We start from the raw sequence: 26163 nt of genomic DNA on the forward strand, positions 1-26163 counted from the left end.
TCAAAGAGGCATGTCCAATGGTATTTACCACAGCCCTGTTTCTAATAACCAGGGGCAACCCAAATGCCCAAGAGAGGAAAGGTTAAATGATATAGTGCTTCTCACCATGAAATACTATGCAGCAGGTAAAAAGAATGCAATCCATCCACATGAACAAAAGGGAAAAGGTTTCCAAAGCCAAAAAGTGTAATTCCACCGATGTGAAGGAAAAGCCCAAATAAAGCCGTACATTTCTAAACGTACATATACAAAGGTACAGGCCAACCCAAAAGTCAGGAAGAGCACCCTCTTGACCAGTCAAACTTCCCTCTGGAGAGGACAGTGGGGCAGAGAGAGGGACTGGCACGGGTGGGTGGGGCTGTGTCAAAGGGGGCTTTTTCTTTTTCTGTATTCTCTGAATTTTTAACATGAAAGCTCATGTATTACTTCTGCAGGTCTTTAAAATAATTATTTTAAAGACCTGCACAAGTAATTTAACCTTCTCTGACCTGTGATTTCCTGGTCTTTAAAATAAAAGAGTTAGTAATACCATGTTATATGTCAATTATGTATGTATAAAATAGAAAAACAACAAAGATATATTGTATAGCACAGGGAATTATAGCCACTATCTTATAATAACTTTTAATGGAGTATAATCTGTAAAAATACTGAATCACTACGCTGTACACCTGAAACTAATATAATATTGTAAATCAACTATACTTCAATTAAAATATAAATACATAAAAATAATACATAAATTGAAGAGGTTGAGTTAGGGCCCTTCCGAGGTTGCTTCCAGCTCTGAATTTCTTTTTTTTTTTTTTTTTTACGGTACGCGGGCCTCTCACTGCTGTGGCCTCTCCCGTTGCGGAGCACAGGCTCCGGACGCGCAGGCTCAGCGGCCATGGCTCACGGGCCCAGCCGCTCCGCGGCATGTGGGATCTTCCCGGACCGGGGCTCGAACCCGTGTCCCGTGCATCGGCAGGCGGACTCTCAACCACTGCGCCACCAGGTAAGCCCAGCTCGGAATTTCTTTAACCGGAGTCTGAGGCTGTGTCCCATGCTGCCCCCTCCCTACTCTGCCCCCCGACACACACACACCTGCTTCTCTCCAGTCCTCACACTTTCCAGCTCATTCCTGACTTAGGGCCTTTGTGAGGCCTCCCAGACCGCCCAAGATAACAATGAGGGAGGAGAGAAAGGCAGCGCCAGATCAGAGAGGGCCTGGGAGACCCAGGAAAGAAGTTAGGATTTCAGCATCAGGAAGGTAGGAAACCTCAAAAGGGTTTTAAATGCTGGGGGATGGGATAGGGTGGGAGGGGAGGAGGGGGAAGGGGGAGGGGTGGTGTGAGGCTGCCTCCACCATCTCATCAAAGCCAACAGCAGTCTAAGTCTTGGTAGAACATGAAATATAAGGTAGAGCCTGGCTTTAAGCACTTGGGGGCCAGTCTCAAGGTAAACAGAGCTTGAAGAGAAGTGAAGGGTCAAAGTGAATCTATTTCAAGTGAGTCTCCCCTAAGTCCATTTACACTCTGTAGTACTGTGTTTTTCCATCTCCTGAATACGTAAGGTCCCTCCCAAATTCACTTAAGGCATAGAGTGTCCTGTTTTGATGTCTTCTCAGATCCTTGCGCTGAAACTCAAATTTATTCTCAAAAATGTCACTCAACACCATGATATATCATTCCTGCCCTCTCTCTCTCTTTTTGCCTCTCTCTTTCTCTCAACCACTGTTTTCCACCCATCTTCTTTTCGCCAGACTTCCTAAGATTTTGGCCCCTTCTCTCTCTTTCCCCACTTAGTGAGATTTGCCCTCCTTCGATAAACCCTCTTTCCAGCGGCACTTTATTGCTGGTCTAGCCTGCCCTTCCCCAGTGGCCTTTGGGCCTGGCCTCATCTTCCATGCTTTGGCTCCACGTGACTTTCCAAGGCTGGATTCCCCAGGCTGAACATGCAGAAAAGCTTCCCGGACTCTCTCCTTCCTTCTTTCCCTCAAGTCCAGCCTCATGAGGTACAAATGGTTAACTGCAGCTCTCTTGGATGGGGGGTTGTGGGTTCAGAACAGGCTACAGGGAAGGCAGGGGAAGGTCCAGGTGGGGACTCAGACACCTTCGGATCTCTCCCCTTCCTGTTTCTGTTTCTCTTGGAGGGACTTTCTCCACAAGGCTAGAACCCTGGCCACCGGAGAAGAAGGGAGCCTCTTCCTCCAGTTCCGACTAGAAAGAGGCCTACAGGTCAGCCTCGCCTGGATCAGGTGCCCAGTTGCAGGACCAGAGGGGTGGACACCATCATAGGGGCCTCCGATCAGAACCACATGGTTCCCCAAATAGAAAATAGTAACAAATATGACAAATATTAATCCAACTCTTATATCAACAATCACCTTACACAACAATGGTCTAAATGCACCAGTTGAAAGACAGAGATAGTCAGAGTGGATCAGAAAACATACTGCATGATTTCAACTATATGACATTCTGGAAAAGGAAAAATTAAGGAAACACTACAAAATCAGTGGTTGCTAGGGGCTGTAGGGGAAGGATGAACAGGTAGAGCGTAGAGGATTTTTAAAGCAGTGAAAAGTACTCAGTATGGTACCATAATGACGGATACATATCTTTGTACGTTTGTCGGAACCCATGGAACAGGGGTCCCCAACCTTCCGGTACCAGTCCAAGGTCTGTTAGGAACCCGGGCTGCACAGCCGGAGGTGAGCGCGCCAGTGAGTGAAGCTTCACCTTCCGCTCGCCATTGCTCGCATCACCTGCCTGAACCATCCCCCACCCCCGTCCGTGGAAAAATTGCCTTCCACGAAACTGGTCCCTGGTGCCAAAAAGGTTGGGGACCGCTGCCTTAGAATATACAACCATAATGTAAACTATGGACTTTGGGTGCTTATAACGTGTCAATGCATGTTCATCAATTGTAACAAATGTACCACTCTGGTGGGGGTGCTGATAATGGGAAAGGCTGTGTATTTCGGGGGGAGCAGGGAGTATATGAGAAATCTCTGAACCTTCCCCTCAATTTTGCTGTGAACATAAAACTGCTCTTCAAAAATTGCCTTGGGCTTCCCTGGTGGCGCAGTGGTTGCGCGTCCGCCTGCCGATGCAGGGGAACCTGGTTCGCGCCCCGGTCTGGGAGGATCCCACATGCCGCGGAGCGGCTGGCATAAAACTGCTCTTTAAAAATTGCCTTAATAAAAACAAGCGCTAGGAAAAAAAAGAACCACATGGTTCCCATGCACAAACGGGGCGTTTCTCCTAAAGAAGAGGACATCCATGCCCTAGAAAAAGGGAATAAGTTTTAAGCAGACAGAACAGGGGGTGTCCACACTGCCCCACGTTCAGCCCAGCGGCTGGCCTTGGTAGGTATGAGGTCTGGTTCCTCGGCGGCAGGAAGACCCTGGGAGACCTGGCTGGCGTCTCCAGCTGCTCTCGCTTTACCTTCTCCACCCAGATGCTGCAGTCGACAGCGGGTGCCCAGAGCGCGCTGGCTCCTGACTCCAGCGGCCCCTCCTCAAGGCACCAAAAACCTTGGATGCTGACAACTCTGACGTTTTTAGGAAACCAGCCCTATATCTGGAAGGAAGTTATTTTCTATTTCAAAATGTCAGATTTGGAATGTCAATTTTCTCAGAAAATGTATCATTTATATACAAAGGATGGGCCCACGTTTTTCTCCAGGATGCTACTTTTCAAAAAGTCAGAATTTTTTAGAGCTGAGAGGCCCCTGGAGGGTCTTTTATTCCAACCCACCCATTTTACAAATGAGGCAACAGGTACAGAGAAGTCAAGCGTTTTACCCAATAATACCTGCTAGTTAGTAGCATTGGCAATAAGGAATCCTAATAATTAATCAACACTCAGGGTTTCCATGTGATGTTTGCAAACTCTTTAAGAAAAAACGTAGTAATGAAAACTTATCCTGGACAGGTATGCCTTTTTTTTTGGCTTAAAGTTTAAGCCATAGGGTGTTTTTTTTTGTTTTTTTTTTGCGGTATGCGGGCCTCTCACTGTTGTGGCCTCTCCCATTGCGAAGCGCGGGCTCAGTGGCCGTGGCTCACGGGCCCAGCCGCTCCGCGGCACGTGGGATCTTCCCGGACCGGGGCACGAACCCGTGTCCCCTGCATCGGCAGGCGGATTCTCAACCACTGAGCCACCAGGGAAGCCCTAGGGTTCTTTTTTTTTTTAACTACATGAATATTAAATTGAATTTTTCCCTTTTGTGCATTTATCTACAAAATGTTTTACCTTTTTTGTCAAATGGTAATGAATCTTAGCTTCACATTTCTTTGCTGTTTACCTCCACCTCTGGAATCTCGGGATCTAGAAGCAAACACTTCAGGGCACCAAGGGAATTAGGACAGAAGACTTCTTTGGAAAAGAGTTGCTTTAGTCATTGGTCACTCTTTCTGGTTTATCTAGTTTGAATATTCACATTTGTCTTCCTTAAAGAGACATGCACCCCTATCGTGATCATGTTTGGTACAATTTTTCTTCTCTGGCCTGTTCATAATTTTGATTCCACACCCCAAACCCAAAGTCATTGGCCTGAACTTACAAGAAGAAAGTAGTTATTGTGGATGAATATGCAAAGCACATGGGCCCTGAGATCCTGTTGCTGGACACAAAAGCCCCTCTGTGACTTTGTAATAGCCGGTCCCCCACATCACACAGAGCAAGAAAAAGGGCACACACTGTGCTCACGCTCTGTATCACCCTCTTGAATTTGTAAACAACTGAAACGTAACACAAACAAGCCGTTTCTTTTTTTAGCTTGCTGGTGTTATTAACTCAATAAAATGTTTGTTCATTAACTTCATGAACTTTTTTTTTTTTAACCCCAGATTATCTTAGCATTTGAATGGACTCCACTGGCTGGTTTGAATGGGACGGTTTCTTTGACTATGGGTTGATTTCTGTGTATGCCCTTGTTAACAGTCAGGATAAGCTAGATTATGGTGCAATAACAAAGGATACCCGAATCTCAATGGTTTGACAGAAGTTTGCTTTCCTCTCATGTTACACGTCCCATGAGGATCAGGAGGGAGCTTGCAGTTTATGGTAATCGCTCAGGGGCCCTACCTGAAGGAGGCTCCATCTTACCTGTGCTTCCACTCACCGCAGTGGATGGAGAGAACTCCGGAGGTACTCACTCAAGCAATCAAGTGCTCCAGCCTGGAAGTGACACCCATCACAACTCATTGGTCTGAACTAGTCACGTGACCCTGCACATCAGTAAGTCCATTGCCCTGTGTGCTCACCAGACCTCACAAGAGGTATATACACACCACTCACAAGAACCCCACCTCCATACCGTATCCAGGGAAAAGCCTCTCTAAGGAGAGCCCAGTGCCGAATCAACTGGTCAAACATTTAAGCACCAATTATGAGCAAGGCCTGGATGGAACTAAGGAATAAAGACAAGCAAAGTCATAGAAAATTTTCACCTAATTTTATGGTACATGAGTTATATTTCTTTTTTTTTAACATCTTTATTGGAGTACCATTGCTTCACAATGGTGTGTTTCTGCTTTATAACAAAGTGAATCAGCTATACGTATACATATATCCCCATACCTCTTCCCTCTTATATTTCAATTAAAAAAAAAAATTGACGTGTTCCTCCATGGAGGAAGAAAGTCACAGAGGTGCTACTGATATCTACCGGGTAGAGGCCAGGGATGCGGCTACATGTCCTACAATGCACAGGACAGGCCCCACAACAAAACTTGTTGTCTAGAGTTCTTCCAGGCACATAAATCTGAGTCCGGGTCTCACACCTCACTCCTGAGCCCACCTAGGATCATGGGACAAGTTGATTGTCCCATGGTTGCCATGGTTGAGAAGCCCTGTATTAGAGTAATGCAAAATTCACATTCTGAAAACACAAAACAAATATAAATCCCCAAACCAAAACAAGCAAAAGTCTGCCTTGAGTTCGGCTCCTGCATGTTGGATTAGCTGGGAGGTTGTGCTTCCCATTGCTGAAGCCACCCGGAAGCAGCCATTAGATGGGCCGCAGCTGGGCCCTGCATGGGGTGGTGACCAGGTCCCACTTCTGATAAGTGCTTACAAGTGACCTTGACTCTCCAAACACTTGTTAGCACTCCTTCCCAGCAGTGAGGGCAACCAAAAATGTCTCCAGACGGTGTCAAATGTCCCTGGAGGCAAAATCTCCCCCAGTAGAGACCCTGTTTTAATAAAATTTTCAAGTTTGCAGAGAGTACAATTCCAGTTGTGCTGCAGAGGAACAAACCCTGGACCGGGAAATGGAGGGCCTGATTTTAAACCCAGCTCTGCCATTAATCACTCAGGGCTTCCCTCTTTGGGCCTATGTTTCCCTACCTGTAAGATGAGAGGCTCGAACAGGACGATTTCTAAAGTCTATTCAGAGCTTTCTAAGGCTCTAGGGCTGGGGTGCTGGAGTCTTTCATTCGAATACTTTTCCAGTCATAGCCTCACCCTCTCCCCAAAGAAACGGTGGATTGAGGATTTCAGCTGCCCGGTGACACAGTTCACGTGACAGGAGGGGGCTGATAAAGGGACCAAAGAACGTGGAGGGCTGACAGCCAGTCGGGTGGCTGGGCAAACAGGAGGAGAGCGGAGAGGCAGCGGAGGTCCTGAAACCACCAAAAGGCGTTCCAGCGCTGACTGCACTAAAACGTCATCTGCGATCCAAATAAGAAGAGGTGGGCAGGGGCTGCTCAATGGTTTTTGGAGAAGTTGAGATAAATAGTATGCAAAGTACACAGAGAAAAGAGCAATGCACCAAGAATGGGAGGGAATTGTGTGTGTGTGTGTGTGAGAGAGAGAGAGATCTGCTGTTTCCTTGCTAATGGCAAGAGAAATTGAACAATTTCAATTCAGCTTGAATCTGCCTGTGAGCTTTAAAAAATCATAATCACAGGATTATTAGATTTGCTGGTCTTTTACTGGCCTCTTGACTCTTGTTCAGCTGTAATCAAAAGACAGGGCGAGAGGAGAAAAGAAAGAGATGCCCCCTTGCTCCTTGCCGTCCACATTTCCTCCTGTTCCATCTCAGAATCCAGTAAAGCTTTACAGTGAAGTTGAATGGGAGTGAGAGGTATTTAATAAAAGGCTGTTCTGTCTAAACAATGATTCAGGACTTTTTGGAAGATGGGAGAGACAAGCCGAATGGCCCACTCCAGGTCCCCTAAAGAGGGTTTATGCATATCTTTTATTTGTCTTAGGTTTGTACCTGTTCTGGTTTTTTCTAGCCACATCAACACTTCTCTAGATTGCCAATAAGCTGAGCTCTCAGGCTCTGCTGTATCCCACAGTCTGCACCTGTTTCTCAGAAATGTTTCACCCAGTTCTTCTTTTATCCATCCAGTCTACAGTCTACAGGCCTCTCATCAGCTGTTTATGAAGCACCTACTGTGTGTCAAGTACTGTGTTATGCAGTAAGGTGAATAAAATACAGTTCAGGCCTTCCAGGGCATCACACTCAGATGGGATAGACAGGTACACAAGTGATCACCTCCCTCCCAGTGTGGTAAGTGGGCCTCCCGGGGTAACACCCGGCCCTAAAAGGCAGGTCTCAGGGGAGGCCTTCTGAGGAGGGGGTATCGGAGCTAAGTCTTAAAGGACAAATAGGAGCTTTTCAGGCAGAGATGAGAGAATGATCTAGGCTTATGAAAGGTTTGAAAGCAAGAGAGAGTTTGGTGATTCAATGACCTGTAAAGAATACAATGTGATTGGATAGTAGTGTTCAGCGAGGACCCAGGCTGCATTTGCCAAGCCAAGGCAGTGTGTGTCTGTTTCAAACCACCTTCCTGAATACATGGCGTTGGTTTATTAACATTGAGCTCACAGCCAACAGCCCCATAACTCGTGCCTGCATGATGCTTCCCTAATGCACATATTTTCTCCATGAGGCACATCACAGCCTTCTTGTGCTTAGAAACATTAGAGCCATTTTAAACAGCAAAATCAGGGAATTCCCTGGCGGTCCAGTGGTTAGGACCCCGCGCTTTCACTGCCGAGGGCGCGGGTTCAATCTCTGGCCGGGGAACTAAGATCCTGCAAGCTATGTGGTGTGGCCAAATAAATAAATAAAATATATGATAGAGTTTTCAACAATAAAAAATAAAAGCGAAATCACCAGCAAAACCCACAAAACTACAGAAAGCATGGCAAACCGTGGCACTAAATAGATGGAGGAAAGGACACTTGCTTCCAGGGTGAGAGCTGAAAGCAGAAGAGAGTAATGCCTTGCTAGACCTCGGCTGGGAACATGCGAGGTTGGACCAATCACATTTTTTGCCCCCTGCACATATCCACAAATGACCACAAAAGTGCCACAAGTATTGATTTGGGGGGTACAAATACATTTAGGGAGTGGGCAAATTCACAGCTATGGAGTCGCGAACAATGAGGATCATCTGTATTTCAAACACGTAAATATGAACCCCTAAATTCTCGGTACTGCCAATGACCACTGTATTCAGTAAAATATTTTTATTTCTCCTAGAATCCAAGAGAAAGTCATGAGTGAGTTTAGAGGTATCTAGGAATTTAAGACTAAAGATCTGGGGACATTTGTGTACCGTTGGTGGGGATGTAAATTGGTGCAGCCACTATGCAAAACAGTATGGAGTTTCCTTGAAAAATTAAAAATAGAACTGCCGTATGATTTGACAATTTCACTTCTGCGTATTTACCAGAAGAAAACAAAAACGCTAATTTGAAAAGATATATGCACACCAATGTTCACTGCAGCATTATTTACAATAGCCAAGATATGGAAGCAACCTAAGTGTCCATTGATAGATGAATGGATAAAGAAGATGTAATATGTATATATAGGAATATTACTCATCCATAAAAATTTAAAGAATATCTTGCTATATGCGACAACATACATGAATCTAGAGGGTATTCAGCTGAATGAAATAAGTCAGACAGAGAAAGACAAATACTGTATGATCTCACTTGTATGTGGACTCTCAAAAACAAAACAAACAAACATAAACCAAAACCAGATTCAGATACAGAGAAAAAGTGGGTGATTGTCATAGGGGAGGGGAGTGAGGTTGGCGAAATAGGTGAAGGGGATTAAGAGGTACAAACCTCCAGTTATAAAGTAAATAAGCCATGAGGATGTAATATACAGCATAAGGAATATGGTCTATAGTATTGTAATGACTCTGTATGGGGACAGAGGGTTATAAGACTTTGGTCTTATCATGGTGATCATTTCATAACATATGCAAATATCAAATCACTATGTGGTACACCTGAAACTAACATAATATTGTACGTCAACTAGATTTCAATTTTTGAAAGAAGATTAAAGATCTGGGACTCATGGAAAGCTACCTTACACTGAAGCAGTGTTTAAAACAGACCATCCTGCATCATTCTAGAAGGACAGCCTGTCAGAGGGTGACTTACAGCTCATGCCCTGATGCTAGGGAAGCCAGACTACTGAACTAGCAGACTCATTTCCGACTGGAGCAAAGCAAAGTGCCTCAGAGCCCCAGAGGGCTCTCTGTTCTGTCAGCTGTCAACATCCACACTGTCTGTATTCGCCTCTGCAGGAGCGTCAAGAAATCATGGGTCTTGAGCTGCCACTTGCTGACAGAAATGCAGCAGGCTTTGCCCAACAACGTGTTACGAGAACAGTCTCGGTAGTCGGTGCTTCAGAATTTTCCAGAACAGTGATAAATAAGTTCCTTAAGCTGCTAAATCCCAGGGACCCTCTGGGGCAATTATGTATTTGAAATGCTAGACATGGGACTGAGAGGTTTTATTTAATATTTAAAAGTATAGGTAGTCTCTTATATAGGAAAAAAATAAAGTTAGACAACACAGTTCCCTCAGAGTCTCATCTCGTAGCTGTCCCACTGACTTCATCGGGACTTTCCTTGAAAAAAGTATCACTATAAAGCTTAGAATTTTATTTTTAAAGAATGCGTGCCACAAACCGCCTGGGTGGTACCTAACGCCAGAGTTTTGTTTTTTTTTTTTTTTTTTGCATTTCCCCAATTTTGTTTGAATTTGTAAAAGGTGGATTTTATTTTTAGAGTAGTTTTAGGCTCAAGCAAAACTGAGTAGAAAATACAGATACAGTTTCCACACACCTCTTGCCCGCTCCCAGGCACAGCCTCACACAGGATCCACATCCTGCATCAGAGTGGTGACTTTGTTACAATCCATGAACCTACACTGACACATCATTAGCACCCAAAGTCCACAGTTTAGAGTTTACTCTTGCTGCTGTGCATTCTGTGTTTTGACAAACGTATGACGTGTGTCTACCATTATAGCATCATACAGAATAATTTTGCCCTAAAAATCGCTCCACCTCTTCCCCCTTAACCCCTGAACATCTACTGACCTTTTTCCTGTCTCCATCATTTTGCCTTTTCCAGAATGTCATATAGTGGGATCATATGTATCCTTTCCAGATTAGCTAACCCTGAATGTGTAAGATCAATATCAATTAATAAGTAAATCACTTATTAATCAATAAGTGCAAATCACTATACTGAGAGCAACTTACAGTCTTGGTTATCATTGTTTTCGCCCCACACAATTTGTTGAAAGGATAAACAACCTTCTTCTCTGATTAAAAAAAATCAGGACACTAATAACAGTCAGTAATAGTACTTAGAACTTGGTATTACTTAGAAAAAGAAATGATAATGATATTTACTCTGAATAAAGAACAGCTTGTGGCCTTCCCTGGTGGTGTAGTGGTTAAGAACCGCCTGCCAATGCAGGGGACATGGGTTCAAGCCCTGGTCCAGGAAGATCCCATATGCTGTGGAGCAACTAAGCCCGGGAGCCACAACTACTGAGCCCGTGCACCTAGAGCCTGCGCTCCGCAACAAGAGAAGCCCTGCTTGCCGAAGTCTGTGTGCAGCAATGAAGACCCAACTCAGCCACAAATAAATAAATAAAATAAAAATTTTAAAGATGCTTAAAAAAAAAAAAGAACAGCTTGTAAAAAATAAAGTGCAAACGCCAGACTATAGCTCATGAGATGTGACTCAGGTCTCAATATTTTGGTAACTTTTAGAATTCCTACTTTTTTCAGTTTTATTAAGATATAATTGACATACAGCACTGTATAAGTTTAAGGTGTACAGCATAATGGCTTGACAGATATATATTGTGAAATAGCTGCAACAATAAGTTCAGTTAACATCCATCACCTCATATAGTTACAAAAAATTTTTTTCCTTGTAATGAGAACTTTTAGGATTTAGTCATCATGTTGTACATTACACCCCACTTTTAGAATTCTGACTACATCTTCCATAGAGTGGGATTTTGCCAGTGATGGTACAGTTTAAGTGAAAGTTAATATTTAAAGTATATAAATAATATTTAATATAAATATTTAATATTTATTTTAAATATTTAATATTTAATAATATTTAAATATTATTTAAATATTTAATATTTAAAATATTTAAATATTTCAAGTTCTGTATTTGGGGCTCCCCTTTGAGAACTCCCCAGATTACCTGACACTCCCCCAGGCAGGCAGATCCAGAGTGTCTGAGCAAAGCCAAATATAAGGAGAGGCTGATCTCATGGATCTGTTATGCCTTGTCCCTATTTCTGGGCCCCAGGATGATCTTTGCTTTTTTGACAATAGAGCTACACTGCTGAGTCATGTGTAACTGAAACCCTCAGTTCGTCCTGCTTCTTGCTGGAATCCAGAAAACCTAGACAAGGGGCAATGTTCTCAGCAGGATAATGGAGGGAAGGAGAGGTGGGTAAAAGGCATTCAGGAAATATAAAGACAGAAAGGAAAATTTGGGCCTAAGCGATAATTAGCGAGAGGTAAGTCCAGAGAAACTAAGGCAAGGATCTGCCTCCTTTTATATAATTGAGGTGTTTACAAATTTGCCTGTAAATCAACTTACATTTCAAACGCATCAGGGGAACTGACCTTTAGGGGAATCCGGATATGGTTCCTTTTGCATAGTAAAGCCTTTGTCTGTAATGTTAATACTCACTTTCTAATCTAGCTGTATTATATTGATATTCCCCTATGTTGGCTTTGAGAGAGGACTGTAGGTGTCTCATCAAAGCACCTTGCCTAGCAGACAATTAGGCAGAACAAATACACTTCAGGCTGTCCAAATACTCTGCCAGGTTGTAAATATGCCTTCCAGTTGGAATGATTAGGGGAGGCTTTGGTAAAATTTGAGCTAGGTTTCTAAAGTTAGGTAGGATATTGGTGAAGAAAGAGCAAGGACTTTGTAGGCAAAGGAAAACCCCAGAGTAGGGGGAGGTGCAGATGAAGAGAAGTTTAAGGCTAAGGAGTTTAATTTCACTTAGGGAGAAGCTAGAAGCCTTTAGGCAGGATGAGCTGATATAGAAAGAAACAGAGAAGGGACACCAGTAAGGTCACTACATATCGAGAACCAGGATAAGGGTCTCTAGGATGGTGGCAGTTGGAACAACAAAAAGGTCAATTCTAGAGACTCAGAGCTGAAGAAATTGGCCCCCATCTCCATCATCCACTCAGTGCTCCCAATAATACATTAATTAAACCCCTGTGAATAAAGCATCTTTAATTACCTGCGTTTTGTATTAATCTGTAACATACAATACTGCTTTGAAAAAAATATATGAGCTATGCAAATTAAACCTTTAAGACAAATTCCCATCTTAGGACAAGACGGCTGTCTCCAAGCCCTCATACACTTAAAACCTCCCACTGCCAGGGCTTAAATTAGATGTTGGGGAGACCAAGCTAAGGACAAAACCTTTATGCTGGCTGACTGAGAGAATGAAAGCCTCTGGTCAGTTTCAGTCTGAGGCAGTGTTATCCAGGTGAGAATCTCCAGCAGGCATTTAGAAATTCAGATCTCAAGCTGTTTACAGTTTAACAGTGTTTCACAAACAAGGTAAAAATAACTGTATATGTGAAAATGCTCTGTAATGTCATAAGTGCCATTTGAATCTTCATCTAATTTAAGATTTTATTCTTGGGTCATAGATGAATAATAGATTCGAAGGCTCCTTGTGAAAACAAAAAACCAAAACCCCCCAAAACCTTGCACTACCGTATTACAATTGAGTTAGCCTGTTTTCAGCATATCTGCCAAGGAAAGAATTCACCTTGATCAGTAACAAAAAAAGGTGGACAGATTGAAAGGAAGCAGATCCGGGGAACTGATCTCCAACAAGGGGAAATGAATCATTTCGGGAAATTCAGGAGAGGGTCAGTGTGCCAGCGATAAAGAGGCAAGCCCGAGGGAGGTTTGAGGTCCAGGGTGGACGGACTGGAGGGCCGGCCATGTGGAAACCCGCCCAGAACCTTTCCCAGACAGGACATCACCCCAGGACGACAGGAAAAAAAAGGGGCAGCGGACCTGGGGGCGGAGCACCCAGCCTCTTCTCGACCCAGAGAGCATCCAAGCCTCCCTCCCAAGGTAGGAGACCCCTCAGACAAGACAAAGGCGCCCCTAGCAGGAGGAGGGCCAGAGTGCGCGTGCGCATTGCGGTCAGCGCCGCGGCCCAAGTCGTGGGAGGGAGGCGAGACCCGGGAAGCGAAGCTCAGAGAGGAGAGAGCCGAGAGGCAAGGATGGGCCCATCCTTGGAGCTCTCTCGCGCGCCTACTGGTGGCCGGAGGAGAACACGCCCGCGGAGGCCTCCCGGCCCGCCCCTCCCCTCGGGAGTCTCGCGCTCCCGCTGCTCGCGCCTGCGCTGCCCGCCGGTCTCGGGAGCGCGCCCTCTTCGCTCGTGCGCGCGCTCGCAGTCTCCACAACCCACCAGCTCAGGCACCAGCAGCAGCGCCGCCGCCGCCGCCGCCCACCTTCTGCCACCGACACCACAGCCACCTTCTCCTCTGCTTCCCTCTACTGTCCTCGCCCTCTGTCGACTATCAGGTAAGTGCGAGGCTCCGAAATCTGCCCCGCCGTCCTCCCTCCTGCACCCCCATGCCGCCTCCCCTCGCCTCAGAGATGGGTTTCATGAGGTGGGCATTGGTCGGGGGCAAAGGCGGCGGCCCCTCCTTGCGCCCTCAGCGCTCTGGCGCCTGGACTGGGGCGACTTGGAAAGGGACCCATGCAAGGGATGCACGCGCGCGCGCGCGCGCTCGTGTGTGTGTGTGTGTGTGTCCTGGGGTGGGGGGTTGTCTACACGACCCGCTTCTCGCTGACCCGTCAGATGTTGTTCCCACAGGGTGGGGCGCGGATGGCGGTGATCTGGGGGAGGGGGCTGTTATGCACTCTCGAACACCGCCTTTTGCCGCAATGGGCGTATGACTGTGTGTGGGAGGGTGGGGTGGAGGGGAGTCCGGTGACGACCCCCGAAACCGAACCTGTAATCCAATTTCTCTGCCTCGATTTGCCGTCAGCTCTAAGGAAGGTATTGATCGGGTTCTAGAAAGATGACTCCCTGCCTGCCCCTCCCCGGCAGCGATTCCAGTGGGGCTTTCGCTGCCCTTGGTTTAAGGCGGTGGCCCACCCTCTCCTCGATTTCCTCTTTCAGAAACCCGCAGGGGACATTTGAGGGCTGGGAGTGGAATCGGAGAAATGGGGAGGGGTCCCGGCGCTGTCACTTTAGTCGCCCTTCCCCCTGCGCGCGCCTGGCACCGAGACGCAAGCAGCGCCGTGCCCGAGAGAAGACAGCGCGCGGATCCCAAGGTGGAGGCTCGAAAAGGCAGGGGTCACCTGGCCTTGCTATGTGGAAAGATTCGTTAGCTGCCGATCCTGGCTCGAGGGCGCGCACAGCCGCAGCCCGGCACAGACCCGCTCAAGGGCTGCAGGTGCATTTCGGGGCGGGCCCCATTCTCTGCGCTCCGCGCCGGGCGTCCGGCTTGTGCGCTCCCTGCCGGAGGCGAGGGGCTGGCGCGCAGGGCTCGCCCCTCACTGCGGCAGTGGGTGTGGACCCGGGTGGGCGAGGAGGGGGAGGGAAGGCTTTGCCTCCTCCCACTTCCACCCCTGCTTTTTTCCCCTCCGAACGCGAGGTGCCATCTTTTTGCGGTGTGTCACGTCTTTACAGTACCATGCCAAGCCGGGTGGCTGGGCTTAGGAGGACAGGGCGGGGACTGTCATTAAAGGGGGGGAGCGCAATTAGCGCTGAAATCTTGGCATTTTGCTGCTGCGGTCTTGAGCACCGGGGGCGTTCACCCGCAATCTTCCTCGGGGGCCCGATGCTTTGTTTGTAGGGCTTACGTGATCTGCGTTGCCAGCACTGGTTTTTGGCTTTTATTCTACAAGGGTGTTTAACCAAGGTTCCCACTCCTCCTCCCGCTTTTTGCCCCTCATTTCCGAGCCCTTTGTTAGCTCTCAGAGCTCGCCGGGGTCGAGGAACTCGAGTTAGCCTCGGGGCACGCATGGAAAGGGCGTCACCCCGCGCAGCCCCCTCCCAGAGCCGGGCCACGCGCCAGAAAGCATCCGCGGGGCTGAAGGGGTGGGGTTCGAGGTCTCCGCGCGCCTTGCGGGTCGCCGCGAAGGGACGATGCCCCTCCCCACACCCGGGACGTCCCGGGGGCCATGCCCCACCAGACTGCCCACCAAGGAGCACCAGTGACTCCGGTGGGAGCTCGCAGGCGGGGCCCCGCTTCGCTTCAGGCCCTGTTGCTTCGCCAGGCAGGAGGTTGTGAGGAGGGGCCGTGAGGTTTCTTCGGGAGCTGCGGACCACACCCATTTTTATCGGGAGGACTGGGATGGGGGGCGCCGAGGGGAGGTTGTCATGGAGACCACACGCTCCCCGGGCCCTTGGGGCGTGCCCCGCCCCTTCCCAGCAGAGATGGAGAACCCTGGGACAAGCAGGGCCGCCCCTTCTGGCTCCTGGAGGACGCTGGAGGGAGACCCGCACCCCCAACCCTGCACCCGTGCCTGTTCCTAATTGGACTGGCGGCCACAGCCACCCAGATAGGCATCTCTCATGTGTTTTTATTATTATAGCCGAATATTATTTTAGAACTGTGCGAGATTTTCACTTAAGATCCCGAGTTCGCCGCCGCCTTGAAACCGGGAGGCGCGGGTGGGGAGGGAGGGATAGAGAGGCGGGTACGGACCCCGGCGAACAAATCCGAGCCTCGCCCTCCTTCCATTAGCCAGAGCCTGGCCGGCTTTCTGGTTAATTCTATCGCTGGAAACTGGTGCGGGGGCGCAGTTCTGAGAAGGATGAGCCTTTTAGGGGCCACATCGTCCTCTCGAGCCGCGCAGATTGATCTGAATATTCTGGAATGACTCGGCGGGGGCGTCGAGAGGCTGCCCGGGGCCAAGCCGAACCTTCTCGTGGCTTCAGGATCAGAGCCTCCCTGCAGAGCTGGGCTCGGCACGGGTGGGTTGGAGAGGTTCAAGGATCAATTCGAGCATCTTCCCCGCCCCTCCCCCCAACAGAGCTGGACAGGAGATTCTGGTACCAGAGAGAGTGAGGGTCTCAGAGCGGCCCTGGGAACGGGGAACCCGCGGCCACCGCTGCTCGGGATGGACCGGGGGGCAGAGAGGTCCTCTTCTGTTGGTTGGGGGAAAAGGAGCGCGGCAGAGGCAAATGCGTTTAGCTCAGTGCCGGGAACAAAGCGCAATACGGGCATCCGCGATTTTACTCTTTGGAAATGTGTTGGCGGTTTGGTAGGGCTCTCTGGTCCGCAAGGCTGGGGTTGGGGGGCTGTTAACGGAGGAATCCCGGGGGCCGGGGGACGGTTCTTCGTACGCGTATCGGGAAATTCCATCCCTGGCTCTGGGCGCGCTTTAACTAAACGGCTTCCTACCCGGGAACGCGAGAGATGCCCCGTTTGCACCCACGCTCCGACGCTGAAGCTGGGACCAGCCGCCGCACCTGGGTTTCCCGAGCACCGATTCGAGGGTCATCGACTCCTGTCCCCGAATCTCCAGCAGGTGGGGGCTGTTTTAAGTCCCGGGAGACCCCGCTTGGCGTCAGGCGCTCCGGACCCCGTAACTCCACGCGCGAGTCTCCGGCTGGTCCGGGTTGGGACGGCTGGTGCTCCTCTGGGCCACCGCGCGCCCAGACTCAACAGGACAGCTCGGAGTTTTATCTGATCCCCGTCCCTCCAACTGACCGATCCTACGACAGAAAGAGAAATGAATGCCTTTCCCACCATAATTAATTAAGGTATTTCTTGTGTTTTACGACGTGGCTTATGCTTACCACATAAGAATTGCTTATCCATTCCTCCATCTCCAAACCTTCCCCTAAATACATTAATAACACGCTTCTCCCGGAGCCCGCTTCAGAGTGGCTCTTGAAGCGAATCAATTTCTTGACCAACCTTTGCTTCTGTAACAGGTTGTGTTTACTGCAGTAACCTGGCTTGACTCTTGGCGTTCAACGTTGGACAATTTGGGGGAGGTGTTTGTTGGTTATGCTGGTTTTGGATGAATGACAGTCTGTGACTGTCCGACCGCCTCTGCACACGCCCCTCTTTGAGTGGTTTCTAACATCAGGCACAGATCCCCCAACAGGAACAAAAGAAAAGGATTATTCCCACAAATTACAAGAAGAAAACTTACAATCAGTTTGATTCAAGAAGGGTCAGATTTATTGCAGTTGGGAAAAGAGTCCCTTCTATTGAACATGCCCTTTGACCCATATGCCCTTTGAGAGCTGTGGCAGCCTGGAGATGTGGTAGGATTGGGGTGCCCTTTGTTTAGGCTGAGTTTTCCTTCTTCCCTTTGAACATCAATTCATGAAGCCCATTTGTTGAAAATTTTAAGAAATTGTTTTATTCTACCTTCCCTCGGCATTTATGTATATGAATGTATGTATATGATTTGGGTGACTCCACGGCTGTGTACATGAACATATGTTGGTTTTCAGTTAGATTGTGCCTTCTATTTTGTTAATTAGTACCTTCCTTCCTCTCACTTTGAAATCAAGAATCGCTCAGGGCTTCCCTGGTGGCGCAGTGGTTGAGAGTCCGCCTGCCGATGCAGGGGACATGGGTTCGTGCCCCGGTCCGGGAAGATCTTAGAGGACCCCCCAACCCCTCCACATCCCCAGAAACACCCACCTGCCCGACCATTCCTAACTTGCCAGCCTAGATGCTTCCACTAGTGACTTGGAGCCGGCATGGGAGGGCCACCTCAGCAGGTGAGAGGAAGAGAAAACCCCAGCCTCACCAACTGGGCTACAGCAGGGAGAGGACTCTGATGTTCCAGCTGGGACTCTCAGCTGTTTTCCTGTAAAACAGTGGTTCTCAAGCCCTGGGGCCACTTTAATGTCTAGAGACATTTTTTTGTTGTTTTCACAACTGTGCAGGGGTTGCTACTGGCATCTAGTGGAGAGAGGCCACGGATGCTGCTAAACATCCTACAAGGCCCACGGTGCCTAAATGATCTGGCCCCAAATGTCACTAGTGCCAGGGTTGAGAAGCCCTGCTGTAGAAACATTGTTACCCTGGAACCATCATCTTAGTGGCATCTTATGTTCATTGAGTATCTTCTTGGAGGCACTGTTCTAAGTGTTCCCCAGAGATTATCTCATTCAATCCTCACAACAACCCCTTTAAGTAGCAGTTTGTATTATCTCCGTATTACATATGGGGAAACTGAAGTACAGAGAGGTTTAGTAACTCACTAAAGGTCACACAGCCAGTGAGTGGTGGAGCTGGGTGTCAGACAGGAGCCCCTGCCCCTTCTCAGCTACACGTGGGCTTAATAGGCCTTTGTGGGCTAGCGGGAACCAAAGCGCGATCTATAACATTGACCCAGTGGAATATACTAATTCCAAAACCACTGACTCGCATGTGAACTTTTGTAAGAGTCTGTAATTGGAGCACAGCCTAAAGCTCGGAATTTCGGCCTTGACACATGGAACAAGAGATTTTACTCAACCTCTGTGCCTCTGTTTATAAAACAGGGAAGAGGGCTTCCCTGGTGGCGCAGTGGTTGAGAATCCGCCTGCCGATGCAGGGGACACGGGTTCGTGCCCCGGTCCGGGAAGATCCCACATGCCGCGGAGCGGCTGGGCCCGTGAGCCATGGCCGCTGAGCCTGCGCGTCCGGAGCCTGTGCTCCGCAATGGGAGAGGCCACGACACAATAGTGAGAGGCCCACGCACCACAAAAAAAGAAAAAAGAAAAAAACAGGGACGATATCCTGGGGACCTTAAACCTCTTCCCCCAAATCCAGGATTCCAGGACTGCTCTGTCATACACAACAGCAACCAGGTCTGACTGGCTTAAAGAAGGCTGGAAATCAAGATCAGGGGATCATGACGTAGACTCAGCTATGGTCAAAATCAAATCACTGAAGTTTTAGGGACATTAGCTCTCCATCTTAGGTTCTGCACCTCGGAGGCTGAAGCTTTGGCAACTGCCACTGGGACCCAGCTGGGAGCCTGTGGGTGTGAGAGGAGCTGGGCGTGCAGAGGAAGGACCTCAAGCCAGAATCTCAGTCTCCCTTGGCAAAGGCGGGCCTGGGAGCTTTTCTCACTTCCTGGGGCCCGGGTTCTGCAGTAAATATTCCGTTAGACTGTGGTGTAGAGGGACAGCCTGGAATCCCCCACCCACAGGACTCACGGCCACTCCACCCAGCTACGATTCTGCTGCTTCCCACAAGCGCCTGTGTGGGCGATGGGACACACACCACACACACCGGACTCACTTCCGTTCCCTTGCCAAAGGGGTTGCTGTCCAAGACCCCTTTCCCTGCCTCAGGTGCCATGCTGCTGCCATCTCTGCCAGGTTCCTTTCTTGCACAGATGGCCCCCACCTGAGTGTGGGGAGGGAGCTTGAGGCCAGCTCGGCGTGGTTTTTCAGCTTTGGGGGTTCTTTGATTAGGAAACTTTCTGTAGGTGTAGGAATCGGCTTCCACAAAATGCCAGCTTGAGTGACCTCCAGGCGGATTATCTGAAATTGTGTTTTCTTTGTCGATATTTCTGTGCTTGCCCCGATCAGGAAGACTAAGAATTAACCCCCAAGAAATGCATTTTGTGCCTCAACTGTTCAAGGAAAGTTTGTGAATGCCTGGAGGGCAGATGCTGGTTTTCCCTGGACAGTTCCCCAGTGCAGGGCAGTGTCCTGCATGTAGACACAGTAGGTTTGGCCTAACGGTCAAGGGTGGGGCCTTGGGTCAGAACTCCTGGGTGCAAATCTCAGCTCCCCTACTCACTGCGGGGCCTAAGCTGTGTTGTTTAGCCTCTTGGAGAGTTTTTTTATTGTTTGTAACTTGGGGTACCTATCTCACAGTTGCTTTGGGGTTTAAATGGGGTAGTGCTTAGCCCAGGGCTCAGCACATAATAATTGCTCATTAAATGGCTTCGTGGGCAGCAGCCTGTGAGCAGACCCTTGTGATTGGATGAATGTGCAAACTACTGACCGTGGTGATGGAGTTAGTTGGAACAGATACATTGTTACACTGAGTAGGGATCAAGATAGAAGTAGGCAGTTCTTCCTGGAAGCAGGCGCTGTTGTCTGGGTGGTAGTGGAGCCCCCGAAAATCACACACACCCATGTTTAAATACACACAACAGAACTCTTGCCACAGGCAAGCAGAGTGACTTGTCATTTGTTGTCCCTGCTTCTGCCCTCTTCCTTCCTGAAATCTGCTGCATGCCAGGAATAGCCTGTGTACTGTCCACGCCAGCCTGAGCTGAACCACCCTCCCTCCCACCAGCCTGGGACTGGTGACCTGGCGTAGCAGGTCGGTTCCGAGATCTTACTAGTTTACTGATTGAATAAAAAAGGAGCACTGATGAGACTGAGAAAGTGACAGAACTAATGGAAGACAATGGAGGAGAGATTCTACAAATGAAATAATGAAGCAGTGCTGAACTTGGTAAACTCAGAAGTAGGCTTCATGGTGGCAGCTGAGAGTCAAGAAGAAAAAATGTTAAATAAAGCAAACTCAACATGCTCTGAATCCAGGGAACGCCAAGCATTCGATAACCATTGTTATATCTGAATTAATAAATCCGGTTTAAGAAGCTTTCTTATCCATGGAGTGAATACTGAGTCATAATACATGCTTCTTAAAAAAAGGCATTAAATCAGAAAATCAAAGGGACTTCCCTGGTGGTCCAGCAGTTAAGAATCCACCTTCCAATGCAGGGGACACAGGTTCGATCCCTGGTTGGGGAACTAAGATCCCGCATGCCGTGGGGCAACTGAGCCCATGCTCCACAACTACAGAGCCCACATGCTGGAACCCGTGCTTCACAACTGGAGAGAAGCCCGCCTGCTGCAACTAAGACCCAATGCAGCAATAAATAAATAAATAAATAAATAAATAAAATCTTTTTAAAAAGAAAATCATAAAAAATGATACATATATATTTTAAACATTTAAATTAACCAGATAGTTGTGCATTTATTCCTCCATCTTTTACTGTAGGGCCCAGGCCTTCTTTTGGTGTTTGGGTCAGCTGGTTGGAATTCCTTGTCTTTTTGGCCTAAGCAACACCCATAATGCATTGTCTAGGACTTCCAGCTGGTTGGAACAAGGGCTTACCCTGTGTATAATCTGAATGCAGAGTCTCTCTAGAGTTTTACTATTTTTTTCACCGTCTTTAACATCCTATTTGACGGTTAAAAATTTACTCACCTTTATGAAGTCTCTCCAGGTATTCAACTTGATTTTCTTAGAGTCAGTGAATGATTTTCAGAATTCATCTTACATTTAACACTTGAATGTCATCAGCTTGCACTGTATTTAAGTTGTGTGACTATTGTAACAAATATGATGGACCTAGAAGGTTGGCGGTGGTAGGAGGAGGCCCTGGCTGTGGACATCAGGCCTTTTGGACCCAGCCTTGAATATTTACACTCCTTCATTTCTGCTTCTTACGTGGTGTCAGGCAGGAGAGGGCCTGCTGTGGAGACTTTTGTGTTAAGTAAATCATAGGCATCACCTTCCCCGCATCGCTTGCCTGTCTTCCAGGACTCTAGCGCGGCACTTGGAATTCATTCACACAGAATCCCAACTAAAGGGGGCGTTGCAAAATTCTCCCCATAAAACTCAACATAAATTTAAATTCTCTTTACCATGTTAACTCCCCTTAGTGAAGGAGTTTTAGCTCAAGACCCAACAATTAAAAAGCCATTTTTAAATCAGCAAGTTAGAATTAAATCTGAAGCCATTGATAATGATGTTTCATTCATGGGCCTCCCTTTTGTCCTGTCTGCTTCACTGCAAAATCAGGCATCAAGGAGAAGAGGGACATCAGTTATCTCTGGTCCCAGCTGCTGGTTTTCCTTCTAGCCTATCGCCCAGTTTTCTGGTTTCCCGGGAAGGCCGGGTGATGTTGTCTTGGGACCTAAGCTTGTAGTTCTACAAAAAACCTCAGGAGGCACTTTCATCCTTGTGTCCTCCTCTTCAGGACATTAAGGATATTAGAAGACCCCTGGGTCCATAATTGCCTGTGATGTGATCCACAGCCTAATGCCAAGAAGGAAGTGGCAGAAAGGACCAATTCATGGAATCCTAGAACTGTGCCCTTCACCCAGGATAAAGGACAGCCCTTCCTCCAGAAGTAGAACCAGAATTCTAAATTATGTGTCAACAGAATTGTCCTGGATCAAATCCAGTTCTGCCATTGATTTACAGATCATTTCAGAGGTGCTTATTTTCAGTTGTTCTTGATTAGACAGTGATACCAAACCGCTGTCTTACCTCATTCCCTCTCCCATGATCTCAAAAAGAGGCTTATTGGATAATTAATAATCTAAAGGCTTAAGGACTCCCCTAGTGGTCCAGTGGTTAAGACTCCGCACTTCCAGTATAGGGGGCACGCGTTTGATCCCTGTTCAGGGAAGTTCTGCATGCCATGTGGCACAACCAAAAAAAAAAAAAAAAACCACTATAAAACTCTTAGAAGAAAATGCAGGATAAAAGCTTCAAAACATTACATTTGGCAGTGATTTCTTAAATATGATACCAAAGGCACAGGCAACAGAAGAAAACATAGACAAATTGGAACTCATGAAAATTTTAAAAATTAAAAAATAGATAAAAAATAAAGGCTTAAGTGCCCAAAAGAAGGTTACAATTTACAGAGTCTCTTTGGTTTAATATTTAAATATGAATATTCACTACCTTATTTATTTCATGTCTGGGCTTTTTATATTGGGTTTGCTGAAAACGGGAACAGCTTTCAACTTTGGTATTGGTAATGCATCAGAATTTAAATCAATTTATGTTGATAAGCCAAGCAAAAGTTCTACGTACAGATAAAATAGTTGTACGTAACCTGCTACTTTGGGGCTAGGTATTAATCGTTTGGTTATTGGTATTACTTGGTAATAATGGTTTGATTCATATGAAACCTGTCCCTTTCAAAGTTGCCACTTGCCAAGAATCACTGGGAATAGCTGTTTGGAAGAGTCGCTAACTCTTCTGCCGTCCATTTTCTGCCTTGTCTTTTCCCTAAGAACAGGGGAATTCTACACTGTCCCAATCCATGGCACAGCAGTTCAGCTTCTGCCTCTGCTGTCGCCATGAGGCTGGCTTAGAAACGAAGGATTTTGCAGAACATCCCTAAACCTGCTTGAATAAAGGACTGATCATTCAGAGACTCACCTGAACTTTCTTTAAACCTGTTTAATCTTTTCCCCGGGGTTAATCTTGTGGGGATAACGTGCCTCCTGGGTGTCTCTCCACTGGCTACATTTCTTCCCCCTTTAGTTCTGAAGTCCCTCCTTTCTTAGCAGCGCAGTGAGTGATGGCTGCACTCTGTTCTCTGCAGAGTATTAATACAGACTGAATACATTGAAATAAATCCCTTTCAGTGTCACTAACATGCTATAAATAATTATGAACCAGTGTTTGATGTCTCAGGGGAAATGCAGGAAAAAAATTTTTTTAACCGGCAGGATTCATGTTATAAGTTGACAATCTGGGCCAAGTGAAAATCTTTTTAAAACATCTCCTGATCTGAACAATAAATCTTGCCAGCAGGAATGAATTCCAGGAGTTAGCCATCCTCTTATTTTGTGGGACCTCTGTTATCACTCACTGCTTGGGCTTACCCAGCCCTGAATTTAATTACAATCTTCCTGTTTACCTACCAGTTGCGGCAATAATTAAGATTTCCTGGAATTCCCTTGCGGACCAGTGGTTAGGACTCCGAGCTTTCACTGCCAAGGGCCCAGGTTCAGTCCCTGGTTGGAGAACTAAGGTCCCACAAGCCGTGAGGTTCGGCCAAAAAAAAAAAAAAAAAGACTTCCTGAACCTTCATTTTTCCATCTGTAAAATGGGGATTATTCAGTCTTCCTTCTCAAAATGGACAGTAATGTGGTCTTTCTTCTCACTGGGTAATCACAGAACTGAAATGAAACAATCTAGGAGAATTCCTTTGGGCTTTTCAGAAAACAAGTGCCACAGGGGTGGGGGCTGCCTCCTGGGAGCCACAGTCATGCACCTGATCTGAAGTCTCTCTGGGCTGAGCCTGGAATAGTATAGCCGCTGCTGCTACCTCTCTCCTTTAGCGCCAGCCAGAGGGTGCACACTGCCTCCCAGGAGTGCGCACCCAGTCAGCTGGGCCTGAGCCCTGGATGGATAGACAGATGGCCGCAGTCCAGCCTGTACTGGTCTTATCTGCCCCTTCTTTGGAGGGGAAGCCGATAGCCACGTGCAGGACAGTGGGTGAGGTGCCTTTAGTATGACCTCAGATGATATCCCATCCTGCCAGTGGGACTTCCTTGGCTCATGCTGTGACCCTCAGAGGGAATTAATTTCCTGGGAGCCTTTCTGTTTTCTCAGGGGGTTTCAGTTTCCTCCTAATCAAACAGGGACTTGGTGCAGAATCTCATATTCTGATTATGCCCTGGGGCAGCCTCTTCCCGCCACTGTGTTTAGCACGTGCCGGGAATCAATTAGGTCCAGAGCGATTAAAGTCTGGAGTTGACTTTGATGGTATAATATTCTGATGGCTGTTTGGCAGCAAGAGGCATAGTGTAGGTTCATTAACTGAACACTTGCACTTGGAATTTGAATTGAGCTGGGGCTGGGCTGCAGTCTATTTGCCTTTGCCCTGGGAGTGGAGGGTTTCTCATGCAAGTGGACAATGGGAAGTATTTCAGGGGCTGTGTGTCACCCCGCCCTGACAACAGCCCGGCTGCTCTAGTGAGTGGCTGGCCTCGAGCATCAGTCCTGGGTACCTGGTGTCCCCACATCATCAACCTTTGTTTACCCTGCTCTCCCCAAAGCTGTCCTTGTTAACGCCATGGTCCTGTCTGCTTTGGTCATTGGAACCTGCCATCCTCAAGTCCCCAAGTGGCAAACCTTGGAGTCTTACACTCTTCTCCCCGCCCCACCCCCCTTTTTCCTGGAACAGACTAAACCATCATTTTCTTCCTCCCAGATGTCACCTGGACCTGCCCCTCCCTTTCCAGTGCTTCCTCACCAGCACTAAAAGGAATGTAGGTCTTATCACTTCACCCTCCGATCATTGTGGAAACAATAATGGATTGTTCCCAAGTTCGGTTCCGAAATTGACATCCAATCCATTTTGCAGACCATTTTCAAACTCTCCTTCCCAGAGTAGCCCTGTCCTCTGCCCTACCCCATCCAAGCATGAGTCGAAGATTGCCTTTTCTGTCCCTTGCTAAGTCATGTCCCACCTCTCGCTGCCTGCCCAAGTCCGCATGCCTCGGCCTGGCCCCCCTGTCTAGTCCTACGGGTCCCGTCCCACCGCTGGCCAGCCTGCCTCTTGGCTCCTTCATAAACATCATGCTCTTTCTACCCCAGCTCATCCATGGTACCTTTGCTGAGAATGTCGCCTCCTCCTTCCCCTCTCCCAGCCTTCCCTAATCTCTATCTCCTCTGAAAGCCTTCTCCAGCTACCGCACTCAACAAGACCCATAGAGCTACACGTTTCATCTCTCAGCAGTCATCAGCACTGCAGTGGTTAACGCTTAATTGTTTTACCTCTTGTCTTCCTGTGTGTGCCCGTCTCATCTTCTCACAGGTTATATGTTCTCTGAGGGCAAGGCTTGTGTCTTGTGTGGCTTTCCTGCTCCCCTGGGTCACAGAGCTGAGCACATACATAGCTCAAAATAATTACTCTTGAATCATCAAGCTGGATACTAATAAATCAAACAGGCTGATGTCAGAAGAGTTTTACCCTTTTTTTTTTTTTTTTTAATTTATTTATTTTTTTTGTGGTATGCGGGCCTCCCTCTGTTGCGGCCTCTCCCGTTGCGGAGCACAGGCTCCGGACGCGCAGGCTCAGCGGCCATGGCTCACGGGCCCAGCCGCTCCGCGGCACGTGGG

General features: G+C 47.7%; 1 protein-coding gene across 1 annotated transcript in view; it reads left to right on the forward strand.

The window, feature by feature from the left end:
- Positions 1-2624: 2624 nt before the first annotated feature.
- The window catches only part of LOC114487581 (uncharacterized), a 61208-nt gene continuing 37669 nt past the window's right edge, over positions 2625-26163 (forward strand). Inside the window, exons 1-2 of the mRNA XM_028498125.2 lie at positions 2625-2663; positions 13488-13867. Coding sequence (XP_028353926.1) covers positions 2625-2663; positions 13488-13867 — 419 coding nt within the window. The remainder of the gene's footprint in view (positions 2664-13487; positions 13868-26163) is intronic.

This window comes from Physeter macrocephalus, chromosome 14 (assembly GCF_002837175.3).
Source record: "Physeter macrocephalus isolate SW-GA chromosome 14, ASM283717v5, whole genome shotgun sequence".
Taxonomy (NCBI): Eukaryota; Metazoa; Chordata; class Mammalia; order Artiodactyla; family Physeteridae; genus Physeter; species Physeter macrocephalus.